The 14,899-nt window shown below is 43.6% G+C and overlaps 1 protein-coding gene across 1 annotated transcript; it reads right to left on the reverse strand.

Annotated features, from left to right (window-relative positions):
* Positions 1–1,485: 1,485 nt before the first annotated feature.
* LOC142801081 (uncharacterized) lies at positions 1,486–12,507 on the reverse strand. The gene is made up of 3 exons (XM_075887524.1): positions 5,946–12,507; positions 4,902–5,031; positions 1,486–4,772 (listed from the first exon to the last, which is right to left on the reverse strand). Exons 1-3 carry the CDS (start codon positions 6,034–6,036, stop codon positions 4,610–4,612), a joined length of 384 nt encoding a protein of 127 aa, XP_075743639.1. The 5' UTR covers positions 6,037–12,507; the 3' UTR covers positions 1,486–4,609.
* Positions 12,508–14,899: the final 2,392 nt, after the last annotated feature.

A 14,899-nucleotide genomic window follows, 5' to 3' on the forward strand; every position in this document is an offset into this window, starting at 1 on the left:
CTTACCCTCTCTTTGATGGCTTCTGTGCATCGATTTAAATTCGAGTCCCCGGCGATTATCACATGCTGTGACTTTTCAGCTTGAGCGTTCTGCACCTGGGGGCTACTTGCACCTGTGACGCCGGCTGCTTTGTTGCCTCCCTGCCCCACCACTACCTCGCTGAAGCTGGGCCTTGCGACAGTTGAACCGGCTAAACCTGTTTTTTCCAAACTTGCTTGCTTTTCCTTCTCCACTGTTCTGGTTGCCGGTTCCCTACTGTTCTCTCGGTAGGTCACTTCTTTGTTCAGCTTCGCTAGCGCTTCCTCGGCGGACTTCAGTCTTTCTCCTATTGCCCTCGTTTTCTCTTGCTCTGTCACCAGCGCAGTCTCGAGCTCGGCGATTCTCATCAGCAGTTCACTATGGGCAACCATAATTTTCTCCATTTTTTCCTCGACCTCATATTGCCTACACTTCGCGTCAGCCTCTTCTCCATCCGCTTCTACGCCTGGGTCCACTTTCAAACCCACTCCACATCCTGAACACTCTACAGTCATACCTTGCCTTTCTGACACCAATTGTCTCTATACTCGATAATTACTAAACTCGAGCCCTGCACTACGAGAAAAAAAAAATAAAGTCGAAGCTCTACTACAAAAATTTGCGTGTTCAATGTACGCGCACCTCCCCAACGGGGTGGTAAAAGAAAAAAAAAACAACAAAAAAATTCAAGCCACACACCCGCACTAACTAATAAATACCTGGTGACTGGCCCCCGAAAAAGCCGTACCATAAAATAAGTGCTACGAAGATTTCAACCGCTGCCTTATAATTATAAAGACAAGCTCAAAACATGCAAAAACACTTATCTGCGCAGTCGATCCGGAGCGCTCAAAAAACACGTCCATCCACCTTGACAGCCCGAACTGCAACCTTTAGTGTCATATACTAACTGCAAATAATACCCGAACTGCAAATAATAGTGTCAGTCGCGAGCTCTGCCGCGTGGAGCTTGTTTAAAACTGAAGGCAGGCCAACTCCGCTGGGAGCGCGAGCCATTCCTCAGGCATCTTTCTGGAGGAGCCGTTGGCATAACGTTTCGAGGCATCGCTGCCTCTGGTTGGTTGGCACGCGGCCCTTGGTTGGTTGGCGCCCTTGAACTGGTATAGCGCATTACGGGCATAGAGAAATAAAAAAAGGTAAAGAGTGGACACTCCCGTAGACCCCAGCGGCCCAATCGACCCTAGCACACCTGGTGGTTGGTGAGAGCAAGTGGCGTGCGCTTCCTGTTTCGGTTTCACTGGTGCAAATTTTGAATTACTTTGCATAACCGACGTTTGGCTATGACGAAAGTTTATGATTTCAGACCACTTTTCATCGCCCAAACGGATAGTTTTTGTAGGTCGTTTTGATTTAGCGATTCCCTGTTTTGTTTTGTTCAGTGGTTCGTGTGAATTGGTCGTGACGTAGTTTTTATTTCGATTAAGTTATAATAAAAACAGATGCAGGTAATGATAATTCACTACGGTTTTATTCATCGCGCTTGTGTTTTTCTTTTGGAGCAAGTGATCAATGTATATATCAGTCAAAGAGAGTATCCACAATGTTTTATTCAAAGGCAAGGTAGAGTCTGAGAATATAAAAAGCACAATATGACAAAGGTAGACAACAAATTCATCTCGCATTACAAATAAATTGTAACAAATATTGTAACAAATACAGAGAGAACACAGGCAACGCACACATCGCTAAAGTTGGCAGAAGCCGAGAAGCTGGTGAAGTATGACCGTTTGACACACCGGGCCAGTGGCTAAGTAAGGATCTATGGCGAAAACACAGTGCACAATGCTGATGAAGAAGGAAGAAGTGACATATACACAGCAATGAAGTCGCGAATCACGCCAGGGGTTAACCGAAATAATGCATGAAAAAAAGAGCGCACAGAAACCACATGACACAATATAGCAGAAAGGCAAAGGTGCAGTGTGCTGGCTGTGCTTAAGAACAGCTATCCCAAAATTTAAAAAAAAGCAGACTTGATGCCTGCTTGTCCTCAGAAAGGTAGGGCTTTGCAGCTTGCTCACTACGTGAAAGACAAACTTTATGCTACAACACTGGCAGGTCTTGTGGCTCTTCTTATGCATCACCTTCATCAAAAACTTCAGATCCCAAGTGATTTGCGTCTGGGTGTTGCTGTGACGCTTGCGAGCTAAAATAGATTGTAGTAATCACTTATCTAGAATTGTGGACCTTAATTGGTGCTACGAGAGCGGTATTACAGGGCTAATAAATAGCAGAAGAAAACCACTTTGGCTCATTATTTTTCACAAAGGCTCTACATCGTACGTTATCACTCACAAGCTATATAAAAATAAAATGGCAGCATCCGCAGCCCCATCAAACGCTACAAGTTTGGGTATTCTTTTGAAAATTTTGATGGCCGAGATGAGGAGGTTGATGAGAAGCTAAAATACTAAAAGCGTGATAACGTGAATTGTGCCCACTTCATACTGTGTTCTTTACCCGCTCAAAGACATTTCGACAAGCGGTTTTGTTATCGATATATTACTTGAGCTGGAGAGATAAAGCGTACACAGTGACCAAGCGACCCACAGTAAAGTGTACAGTTCGCCCGCATTTGCTACAAAAATACAGACAGGATACTTAACATTTTTTTTTAAGGTTATGCAAATCACTTCGAGCGAATACACAGTGTCCCTACTCCTCATAGCGGGTAACCAAAACAATGTATTCAACGAAGGAGTGGTTAGTCCAGTTGAACTGAATGTCAGCATATAAGACCATAATGAAGTCTGCTGTAACGAAGTAATAACATAACAAAGCTATTGCAGGATTCAGCTCAACTCGAATACTTTAGTGTAAACCCGCCGCTAATTGCTAACCTTTGAACGTGTCAAGCTGTATGCCTGAGATTGAAGACTGGAACCTAACCCTATCTAAGTTTCGGTTCATAAAACGCACATGCCAACATAAACGAACCCTGCAAAACATTTTCAGAAACTTCGCGCGACACCCAGCAGAGCAGAAATGAAAATCGCCAACACTTGACAGATGGTGATACAAAACAACGCACACTTTCAGGTGATGTGCAGTGGCCTTAATCATGGCAAGAAAGTGAGATTCAAGTTGTTGTACGTATGCAAAAGCTGCTTCTGATGGCACAGTGAGATTCCCAAAAAGTTTGCTGGGGACGTGGTATGCTTTGAGCATTGTGAAATACTGGTGGGTCCGCTGTGCTGCTACTTTGGCTTGCAGATGTTTAATGGTTTGCTTGTACTTCATTGATGGAGACATTGTCACTGGCACACAGGAACGCACTGCAATAAACAAAAAAATGGATGTAAAAGCGAAGAACAACTAATCCCATACGAGCACTTTCCTCGCTCTTTTAGACCCAAGGTGCACAACTTTCTGTGGTGCAAAGTTTTCGATTCCACTACTTAAAAACAAACCATTCACAATGCTGACAATGCACAAAAAAAATGAAAATCACTGAGAGCCCACCCTTACATTTTGTAAGTGCACACGTAGTGTCCTTTTGAGGATAGTTTCCTCAGAATGTCCTAAACATAAAATAGCACATCAAAAACAGCTGCAATAAAAGCATAGTCGCCATTTTCTCTAGGGCACTCAGGCGTGGAGCTGTTGGCGGAGACGTCTTCTGGAGGGTCTTGTGAAGCTTGTTCAGTGCCTGGGACAGTGCTGTCGGAACAATCTTGCAAGCGGCCTGCGGAAGTCTCTATATCAATCCACTCTGGTGTTGAAGTGAACATACAACTTACCGGTCTCACAAGTTCCTTTTGTGACAGCTGAATGACTGGTTAAGGTTTTTTCCGGCAAGACGAAGTCAGCAGAAATTCTTTCACCAGCTACAAGGGAGTTGCCACCTGCAGAGGTTTGGTCAACAGTCAATTTGGGTAAAAAAAAAAAGAAATCGCGACACTGAACGCACCCTGCTCATCGGGGCACCTCAATGTGTGGGAGCCACTTTTTGAAGCTTCTACCGCAGGTCCTGAAGAAATGAAATTACGACAATGTGTCAGTAAGAGGCTTAAAATAACACAAACTGAAGCTCATCCGCACCTTGCAGTGCAGCTTCTGCAGTCATGTCACAGTCACTATTTGAAGCGACGCTCAGAGAACGTGCATATATGTGCAGTTGGTACAAGTTACAAAGCTTGTAGCATGGGGAACTTAAACAGCTCTTTCAAACGCATAAATTGGTCGAACGTGGAAGAAAAGAGAAGGCACCAACTAGGAAACAAGTAATTTGTGATTTTTGAAATTATCAACAGCGCCAGCTTTCACCGATGAAAGGTATATGTGCATGTGCACTCAGGCTTAAAGATAACGTGAAATAGCCCTTTAAAGTATTTCAAAACAAGTTGCGCAGGTCAAGAGCATCAAAAAACGACAGAAATGTAAAGCTGCTGTTAGGAAGGTAATAGCCCACAATTCACAAAATTTAAGACTTTGCAAGTGTTATTTCTATAGTGAAGTTTCTCTATCGGCTACAAAGATCTTTGCGGTTAACTTTCGCCACTGATTCAATACAAGTGGCTGCTATTGCACATATTTGAGTTTCAGTCAATCACTTACGTGGTGCAGCTGGTTACACACTGAGAACAGCCATTCTTGTAAGCCTTGTGTGCCCAGGGTCCATGAATCTTTGAGCAGTCAAATGGTCGCTACAAACCCTGTACGTTGCGTACAATAGGCTGGCCGGCTTACTCAGGAGATCATCGTTTCCAGCATACTGCATCCATGCTTTCATCCTGCATTGGCAATGAACTATCAGCTGAAAGGGGAAGTGCTTGAACAGTGATTTTTTATTGTTACCCTCACTGAGCAAGTACGAACAGTAAGCCTAAAGACATGCAAACCATACAAAAGCTTTAACACACCTGCCGTCCCGTGGTATGCGGAAGAAACTCGTCCCAGGCTTCTTGTGGGTTCTGCCATTGTTGAAGCACCACGATACACAGCAGTAGCTGCCGTAGCTTGGACCGCCGGACGGCATGGCATCAGCGCGGTCTGAAAATGTTAGTAAGTGGATGTTCACTGTCAAATTACGAAAAAGATATGTGCACGTCATAAGTGTACCAACAAACCCCTTTGAATGATTAGCTAATCGATGCACAATACAAAACCAGTGATACATCTCTGACCCATAAAACTCTGACTTACAAAGATATACGTCAAGACCACGTACAAAGATCTTCAGAAGTTTCCAGGCCGCTATCCCTTGTAATGCAATGGTATCGCGGCCTGGGAACTTTAGAACACCTTCGTACGTACGCAGCATCAGCAGTACATTGGGAAAAAAATCGTAGTTGAAATTTGTGCGGTAAAATTATATTGGAAACGTCAAAAAAATTTGTGAGCAGCTTGCACTAGTAACACAAGGCTAGCGAAGAAACGATGATGGCCACTTGGCTAGTCCAGATTTGCCTCTGGCACACCAAGAATTATTCGTGTTCCGAGCCTTCGGGAAACGCGTCGTGAAGCATGGGAGGCCCAGCGAATTCTTCTCAATATTTTGCACCGAGCCACCGAGCCTATGACCTAGCTGCCCAGCTATGCTCAGCGCACAGACGCTCGCAACCGTGGCAGACGCAGCACGCGTCGCCTCGGCTTGACGCCGTGCCGCCTTTGCTATACTGCATACGTTGCACAATGCTCCTGTCTAGCCGCCACATAGAGACGCAAACTTTCTTTTTAGCGAACCTCCCCGTCCTTACAAGCTTCAGAACAAGGTTACAACTGCGTGAATGAGACGCCACGTAAGAAACAAACTCGCACACACGAAGCGCAATGTGTGTGTGTGCATCTTTCTATGATTGTTGCATGGTGTCTTATTCGCGCAGGTGTAACCGTTTTCTGAAAAAATGACCCAACAAGCCCAACAACATGTCATTCAACAAGCTTCGCTTGAAAACGTGCCTCACCTGTTATCTCACGCACGAAAACGCCGACGCAGCCGACGTTGACGAAAGCGACGAAAGCTTGTTGTTGTTGTTGTTGTTTTCCTGTGCACATGGCTCGTACCCAAAGAAGGGGATTGGCCGATTATAAGGTGAATTTGCCCTAAACTTTCAGCATTGCGTCATTCCTACAATTTTTTTTTTCTAACTTAATTTTAATTTGAAATACCGATATCAAGTTTGCAGAAAAAAAAAAAGAAAAATAGTGAGACAGCAATTTAGCAAGAAAATCGTTTAGTCGCAGTGATGTATTCTTGAACGGCGAATAAAACATCCCTGTGGCTGAAACCCAGTGTAGAGGCTCCAAATGAAAGAAGATCAGGTTGTGATAGTTGCAAGCCCAGTCTTTGAAGAGGTGGTGCTAGTATACTTTGCCTGAATAAATCGAAACGGCGACAATGTAATAAAAAATGACTGATCGTTTCCTCTTGATTACAGTAAATGCACATAGGGGAATTTAATATTCCTGATCTATGCAAGTAAAAATTGAGGGAGGTAACGCGGCAGCGAAATTTCGTGATGACAACTTCCATCATCCTTGAATTAGTCAGTTCACTGCGCCAGGGAAATAACAAGTGTTCGTACTCTGGAGAAGCCGTCAGTGCAGGGTCAGATAAATTTTGCTTCCCGCTGTCAGTCATGCGCGGGCTTGTCGCTGGGTGGATGGTGTTTATGACAGTATGGCTGAAGAATAATAATCGCGTAAGGTGTGTTGAATAAATTGTTTTTATGTACAAAGAACATACCAGATTTGGGCGTGTAATCATTAATTTGTGAAAACAATTCTGTTGCATTGATTATAACTGTTTTTTTTTTGCGCTTGCGCCCTCTGACGTTTGGTGAGAGCACTAGTTTGTTACGTAGTCGTGACGCACTTCCTGAGGCCAGGTTTTGCGGAGTGTCCTCTCTTGTCTTTTCCTTTCTCTATGTTACGGGGAAGAAGAAACGGCCGAGCAGAGTGCCAGTTCAAGTACGACGAACCAACTAGCCCAATCTTCAACACTCGTGGTTGGCGCCGCTGTACGCGTGGTGACGTAGCGTACGCGTGTAAAAATATCAAGCCCGGCTTGATCCCTTGCGCCTCCTCGCGTATGCCCCTCCGACGCCGAGAGGCGCATTTGACGCTTTTGCCGCGCATACGCGAGCGTACGCGTGCCAGTGGTTGGTACCGTGCCAGTGCTTGAACTGGTATAGCGCATTACGGGGAAGAAGACCGACACAAGAGGACAGAGCGCTAACTTCCAACCGAGCTTTATTGTCAAACTGCATCAAATATGTAGACCGGCGCAAGCATACAAAACCACCCTAACGCAACGACAAGATTACACACAACATCGCACCGTCACATATCACAGATTCATAGGCGGTTATCCTGATTAAGGAAGGCCACTTCATGTTCAGATAAAACCAAAGAAAGGGCGCTAATACACGTGATGCCGGCTCTTGCTATACAATGCGCTTCTATAATTTCTCGAGTTAATTGTGACGGGTGCTTTTTAATCACTTCACATTGATCAAACATGGGGGAACATCCACAATTGCGGCAGTGAATTCCAATGTAGCCCTGGATTGTTTTGTGAACATTATAATGGTGTTCTTTTAGCCTTTCATTAAGGCAGCGCCCCGTTTGGCCGAAATACCACTTACCACATGAGAGTGGAATCGCGTAAACAACCCCCGCTACACACGACACAAACCGAGTTTTGTGCTTGGTTGAGCAACCAGTGGTACGTGATTTGAGAGGATTGACTGCTTTGCAAAGCCGCTGTAACTTATCCGGCGCTGAAAACACCACTTTGACGCTGCATTTCTCCCCTATCTATTTTTAGCCGGTGGGAAATGTCATGCACGTAGGGTAAAACTACAGGTCTTTTTCGGTCGTTAGATTCCGGCTGAGCCTCGGAGTTGCAGCCTTTCTTTATCTGTTTTAATATCTTTTCAGCTATAGATGCCAGTAGGATAGCTGGGTACCCAGCACTCAAAAGCCTTTCAGCTTGAGCTGCAAAGCTGTGCTGCATGACATGATTTCCTAAAAGGATTGATGAGACAAAGATTTGTGATGCTTCGCTTAACTAACTTGGAATGGGAAGAGTCATAGGGTAAAAGAGGTTTTCCAGTTCTAGGTTCACTTAGCCAGCACACATGGTCAGGTGAAAGAATTAAATTCAAATCTCAAAAGCGTAAGCTGTTGTCAACTGGCATCTCATGAGTCAATAAAAGCGGTTTAAAACATTCTTTAAAAATCATTACAATACCGTCGCACTTAACCGACGTTAAGTGCGACGACGATCTTAAGTTGTTAACCTCTTCGAGAAAAGATCACTCATTTCACAGAATTGTCATTTTTGTCCGTATTGAGATGCAATTTGCACCATGTGGTGGTCCAATTAAAAATCACCCTTTACCTAAATTGAAAGCAAATAAACAGTTCTTTGTATGCAACAAGTTTCATCACTACAGTTTCTATTTCAAGGAATAAATATTTTTTGAATTTTCCCATCAACGGCAATAGGAAACTTCGAGGCGTCGGCTGCCGTATGACCAAATGGCAAATGGGTAACTTGGAACTTCAAAAATCATTTAGGGGCAAAGCTCTCGAGGTCGTGGGTCGTTCCCTCCTCTGTAGTCGTACTAGTATTATGTAGCCACTTTATGAGTTGCACAATCGATAGCGTTAGTGGTTTTCACAGCATATACACGGACAAAATGATGATTCGTGGGGTGAATCATTCGTCCGTACATTTCTGCTTTCGTCCGTTCGTCTGTGCATCCATCCGTCCGGGCTTCCGTGTGTCGATCTGTACGTGAGTCCATCCGTCTTTCGGTCTGTCCATACTTTCGTCAGACTGTCTGTCTATTCGTTTGTGTGTGCGGACGGACGAACGCTACGCCCCACTCATTATCATTCACTCCGTGGATATGCCGTGATCTTTTTCTCAGAATATAAATTGCTATGAGAAAATTTGGCACATGAAAAGAACTGTTTATCTGCTTTCGATTTAGGTACAAAGTATATTTTATTCAACCACCAGATAATGCAAGTTGCGTCTCATTATAGACAAAACAACTATTTTGTGAAATTTGCGAATTTTTCTCGTTATATTTGACAGCTTGAGAGGTTTAAAATATGTTTTCCTCAAAATAAACCTTATGTGGATTAAGTATTCACTCCTCAGATATTAATTCAAAGTGCAGTATTGATATAGCAAATGCAGATATAACGCATTTCGGCTAAATTATTTGAGGCGTATGTGGTCGAAAAATGGTAATAATATTACTGAGCTTCAAACACTTTACGCAAGCCCTTCACTTAACTTGTAGACCAAATTTGGCATGAAAGAAAAAGAGGTACTTATGAAATAATTTTTTCACAAACATCCAGACGAGTTTCCGGGAAGTTCAGGAGGCAGCCACGCGACCCAAAATTATTTGTCTGCGAAATATTCTAGCAGTTACCTTTTTTAATGCAGTGCAATCAGCGTGATTGTTTTCGAATACATTTGAGATTGTCGCCAAAATGGCTGGGACGTCTGACGTGGAATGACCCAATAGCCAATTCTTCCATTATATAATCGTGACAATGTGAGCCAGTTCAAGAACACTAATATCATTCGCATTTTAATACGTAACTGTTCAGTACTTAATTTTACAAGTTACCTGCACTGAACACCTTCTCAATGCGCATACCGTCATTTATGCTCAGTGGTATTGTGCTTTTGTGCAATACAGATAAAATATGTATATGTTGTGGCGCGTTGTACTGTATTCCTTTTAATAAACTAATCAAATGAGTACCATATGGTAGATCTGCAGAAATAGACATGCAGCTGTGTTGATGCATACTTAAGCATAGAACTTGACATTCACTTAGATAGGTCGATGCATACAGATAATTAAACAATATCTACTTGGAGCTGCACTTTTTATTTGCCTGCGCGAGCAAGCTGAAAGGGTAAAGTAAGGTTCATATCTACGGTATGAAAGGTGCAACGATTCTGCCACAGCGCGCTTTTTATGGAGTTTATTGCTCAGCATACCTTTTCTAGCATTTCTCACTGCAGTGGAGCCCGATGCCACTGAATATGCTTGCTATGCACTCAATTTATACACACACATAAGAAAGCAGTCAGTTATGCAGGGTGCATACTATATGTTTCACTCTTTATAAAATTTCGGTCATAGTTCTTTGTGTATTTATTTTAGGTTTCCTGGATTGAATTTCCTGTACAGAAAGAACAGCCTCGTCCCACTTCTCTTGAAGGCATTAGTCAGCTCAGCAACTGAAGATGATTGTGCAAACAGCAGTGACGAGTGGTTTTGCTGTTAGAAGTATACGAATGACATTACATTAATACAACCTTAATTACACTACCTTGTCGAATGTTCTCATTTTTTAATGTCAAAATTTGTACTGCGAGATATAATAGGTTGTAAATCTGACTCCAGAAACTCACTTATTCTTTTAACATGTTTTTTTATTGTATAGGTGTCAATCAACGCCATACCTCTCAGTCGTTTGCCCGACTAGCGCAAATGTTTTTGAAAGTTGTGGGGATTTCTTGTACTGAAAACAATGAATTTCTAGTATAGAGAGAAAGAACTTGGTCAATTGAGATGTTTCAAAATTTTGCAGAATACCATCAGAGTCCTGTTTGTCAGACTTGCAGTTTTCTTTAATAAAGGCAGATGTGAACATGTGGGCTTAATTGTTTTTTGCTTCGGCGTTATGGTCGGTTGAACCTTACGCTACAGGTTACTGCTTGCACTACTGTCGTGTGATGTGTGCGTATGTGTGTGTAAGTGCCTTCCGCGTCCTACTTTGTGGTTTTCGGTCCAGTCTACCTACACATATATACACTGGTCTCGTGCAGCTCATTCAAGACCATGGCACCCCTTTTTATCAGATGCATGCATGCAGGTATAACTGCAGCGGGTGACACCAGTAACTTCATTCTTTCCTGTCAGCCGCAGAGAAGGTTCATATATGCTTCTCCCTGAGAACGATTGAGGCTTGGGCCAGTTGGTGATGCATATTTGATGGAATGAAGTGCTATGAACGGCTCTTCTCAACACACAAGACTAAGCGTCACCTCATGTGTCTTTTGTTGTCCCGTTAATTGCGCTTCATTTGATCAAGTATGCTTATCCATATAACTGCCATCGTTTCAAGGGGTTTTTCAGTGTACACCCCACTCGCATGGGTGTAGCTTCATCCAACACCCATAGTTTAGGGGTGTTCATAAACACCCGTTAAAGTAGGGTGTGACGTTTCTTTACACCCTACGGTTTCAGGGTGTTTTTAAACACCTTATTGTTTAGGGGTGTTCATAGACACCCTAAAAGGGTGTTGCCCATGGGACAAAACATATACGCCCTTATGGGTGTAAATGTTTAGAGAGTGGGGTTGGCCGTTCGGGGTACCGTTTGAAGCTGTTAAGTGTACCCGGTTCGCGGTAACGGTCGACAAACAGACAAATGTACCGACAGACAGAAAGACAGGCCAAAGATTTTGCGTGGAAGGTCCCCAAGAAAGACTATCGTCTTTAATAGCAAGACGCACGAAATGAGCGCATATGTATACACAGGACAAGCGCGAACAACTGTCACAATTGTTGTAGCGTCGTGTGTTAGCAGCACACTCCTTTCCTAAAGGCGGCCGTCGCTACGTGTGAAGTGACCTTTGCCCTCTGGCGAAGTTTGAGTCAGATAAGAGCGCGCGCAGGAAAGACCACGCTCAGTGGAGGTGGTGCTTTGTGGAGGCGACGACCTTGCGAGCATGCCACACTTGAGCCTGTCACGCCGTCCCACCACTGTTAAGGAAAATGCGCTAAAGTTAGGAAGCTCTGAGGACTGCCAAACGGTGTATGGTGTATAGAAATGGCTCGGCGTTAGCGTCGCACACAACTTATGCTCTGTGACGTAGTCGTTAGCGCCATGTTATTGGTTCGAGTTTCTAGTTGCTGGTTCGAGTCCGTTTTGCAGATTATTGTCTTCTGGGTTCTTTCTTCGCGATTTATTATTTCACATTTTAGGCCGTCACGTCCATGACGGAAGTACGTAAGCGGAGGTGTTGTACATCCGACGTGTGGACCCCGATGTAAAAAACTTTTATGTTAAAATAAACCGGATCAGTGGGCGTGTGTGACCCTTCTTGGCGTTACACTTTCCAGGTGTAGGAGTGAGGCATTATATATGCTCGCGGCTGGCTAATGATGGCTGGTCGATAGCCAGTGCCTGACAAAAAGGAAACACTATCAAAAGCTTCTGCTGAGACGGGCCATTAAGCGACTGGCCCGTGCACTCGCCTTTGTCTTCGAACTCTGCAACATTTTGTTCACCACTGTTTATGCTGGTGAAGCGCCTGTGCGGTGAAAGCATTTTCACGGAGACCCCGACTGACAATCAAGTTGTCCCAGTCGGGACGCCTCTCTCGACAGAAAGTAGTGGCGTGCTTGACAGTAATTTTGGACAAGTGGTGACATATTTCCTCATACAAACTCGGGACAGGCGACTGGCTGTGAGAACAAGCATGTTGGATCTGCGGCGGTATATCTCAGCTGTTTCTTGACTTAACGACTGGTTGCTTCTGTGGTGAATTTTCTGCGGGATGAGGGTAGCAAAGTGTGACGACGTAAAAGTGGAGACACACGTCGGACAAAAGAAAGGTTTGTTTTTTTTGCTTTAATGGTGGAGCATCGAAAGGAACTGATCCCACATGGTGGCCTCGGACGAGACAGGAGGGATTCAAAGGAGAGAATAAGAGAAAAAGGGAGTTTGGTGCTCGAGGAGTATGTCGCGAAAAGTGGACATAGGTCTGACTTGGGGCCGACAATGATTCAGGGAGGAGAAAATACACCGAGAAAGTAGTGTTGATCTATGAAGTGTGTTATGAGCTCGGAAGAAAATGTCTGGTGTTGAACCAGCCTAGTTGCTATTGCGATGTCGGTTTAGTTGCCGCCACGGCTTTCGTTTGTTAACAGGTGTCGGAGTGTGTAAAAAAAACAAAAAAACTAATGTTTGCCGAGAATTTCACAGCCAAGCCCACCCTGTCTTTCAGCGTGTTGTCATGATCATCCGAACGATCAGTATGACTTCCATCACATAATCTTAATTGCATTTAAAAATGTAAACAAACCAAAGGAACTCATAGCATAGCCGAAAACCACCGGTATCGACTTGGCGCATCATCAGCGAGGTATGATGTCAAGTTTTTGCATGAAATGCATGTCATGACTATCATGTTTGCAACAGTCATATACCTTCATCATCAATTCACATCACGTAACACCAAAATTCGTTTGTGTGAAGCGCGTGAAACGACCGCGAGTGCACTATATGAGCGTTGCATGTAGTCATGTCTTACATGACACGCGTCTCACGATTATCAGGTTTGCATTAGTCACATACCTTTGTCATCTATTTACGTCCCACAGTGCGAAATTTGCAATATGCGAACCTAGCGAAACGACCGCGTGCGCATCATGAATGTGGCACGTAGTCATGTTGTTATACAACACGCACGTCATGATTATCATATTTGAACCTGTCATTTACTTTCATCGTCCATTCACGTCCGGTAATACCAATTTGTTATATGTAAAGCTAGCCTTAAGTTAGTGAGCACATCATGAGTTTCCATGTGGTCATGCTGTTACATGACACGCATGTGATGATCATCAAGTTTGGACGTGTCATTTACCTCCGTTGGCCATTCGTGTCGCGTAATACAGAATTAAGTGTATGTAAAACTAGCGAAATGGCTTTGAGCGCATCGTGAGTGTGCCATGTAGTCATGTTGTTACATGACACGCATCTTATGATTAGAATGTATGCACTAGTCATATGTCATATTCGTACATTGACGTCACTTAACACCAAATTTGGTATATGTGAAGCTAGCAAAAAGGTCGTGGCCGCATGATGAGCGTGGCATGAAGTCATGTTGTTTCATGACGCGCATCGCGTTGTTATCATGTTTGCACCAGTTACATACCTTCGTCATCATTCAAGTCCCGCAATACTAAATTTGCGATATTTGAAGCTAGCGAAACGACCACGAGCGCAACATGAGCGTAGATGTAATCATAACTTACAGAACATGCATGTCGCGATTTCCACGTTAGGGTCTGTTGCTTGTCTTTGCCATGCAGCCATGTCATATTATACCAGTTTTGCAACATGTCATGTGAACGAAACCACCGCAAGAGCATCAACACTATGAAATGACACGCATTTCATGATTTTCATGTTATTAGTAGTCAATTATTCTGTTCATACAGTTGTGTAGTGCGATAGGAATTTAGGTAGCGATACCATCGCTCCTCATATAAGCTGATTTTCCTCTTTGCATCCCATCTAGGGCTTTCTTTACTTCCCCGATCGCAACTCGTAGAATATGGCATTCCTTTGGGCTACTACTGCTTTATATGATATCATAATGGTTCTTTCAGCTTCTGTGCAGCTAACTCCCCGTGGTGTTTAGGATCTAACAAACTTATTGCCCAGACTATTGCGATATATTGACATTGAACTTTCTGTCTGATTACAAAAATGAAAATATTACAAAGTCAGTGTTCCTTGTTCAAGTTCTTCAGTAATATTGGATACATATGACATCAGAACCGAAGTTAGCTTAAGGTAACGTGACACAACCGTTCATAAAAAATAGCGGCGTATCTGTGTACTTTGTAGGCATTTCTCAACTAAAGATGATAGACTTTTTCCCTTAAGAGAGAGAATAAAACATTTACTGGACGTTCTGCGCAAAAAAATCAGCGAGTAGGGGCTGCGTGAGATATGGGTGCCAACTAGCAGTAATTGAAGAAACTAAGTTTTACTAGAACATAAGGTACTGGTAGGTGGCAGCACTAGAGTTATCCCCGAATGCAGAGATGATACTTGGCTCGCGACTTCGACTT

The sequence above is a fragment of the Rhipicephalus microplus genome, chromosome 1 (assembly GCF_043290135.1).
Source record: "Rhipicephalus microplus isolate Deutch F79 chromosome 1, USDA_Rmic, whole genome shotgun sequence".
In the NCBI taxonomy this organism is placed as follows: Eukaryota; Metazoa; Arthropoda; class Arachnida; order Ixodida; family Ixodidae; genus Rhipicephalus; species Rhipicephalus microplus.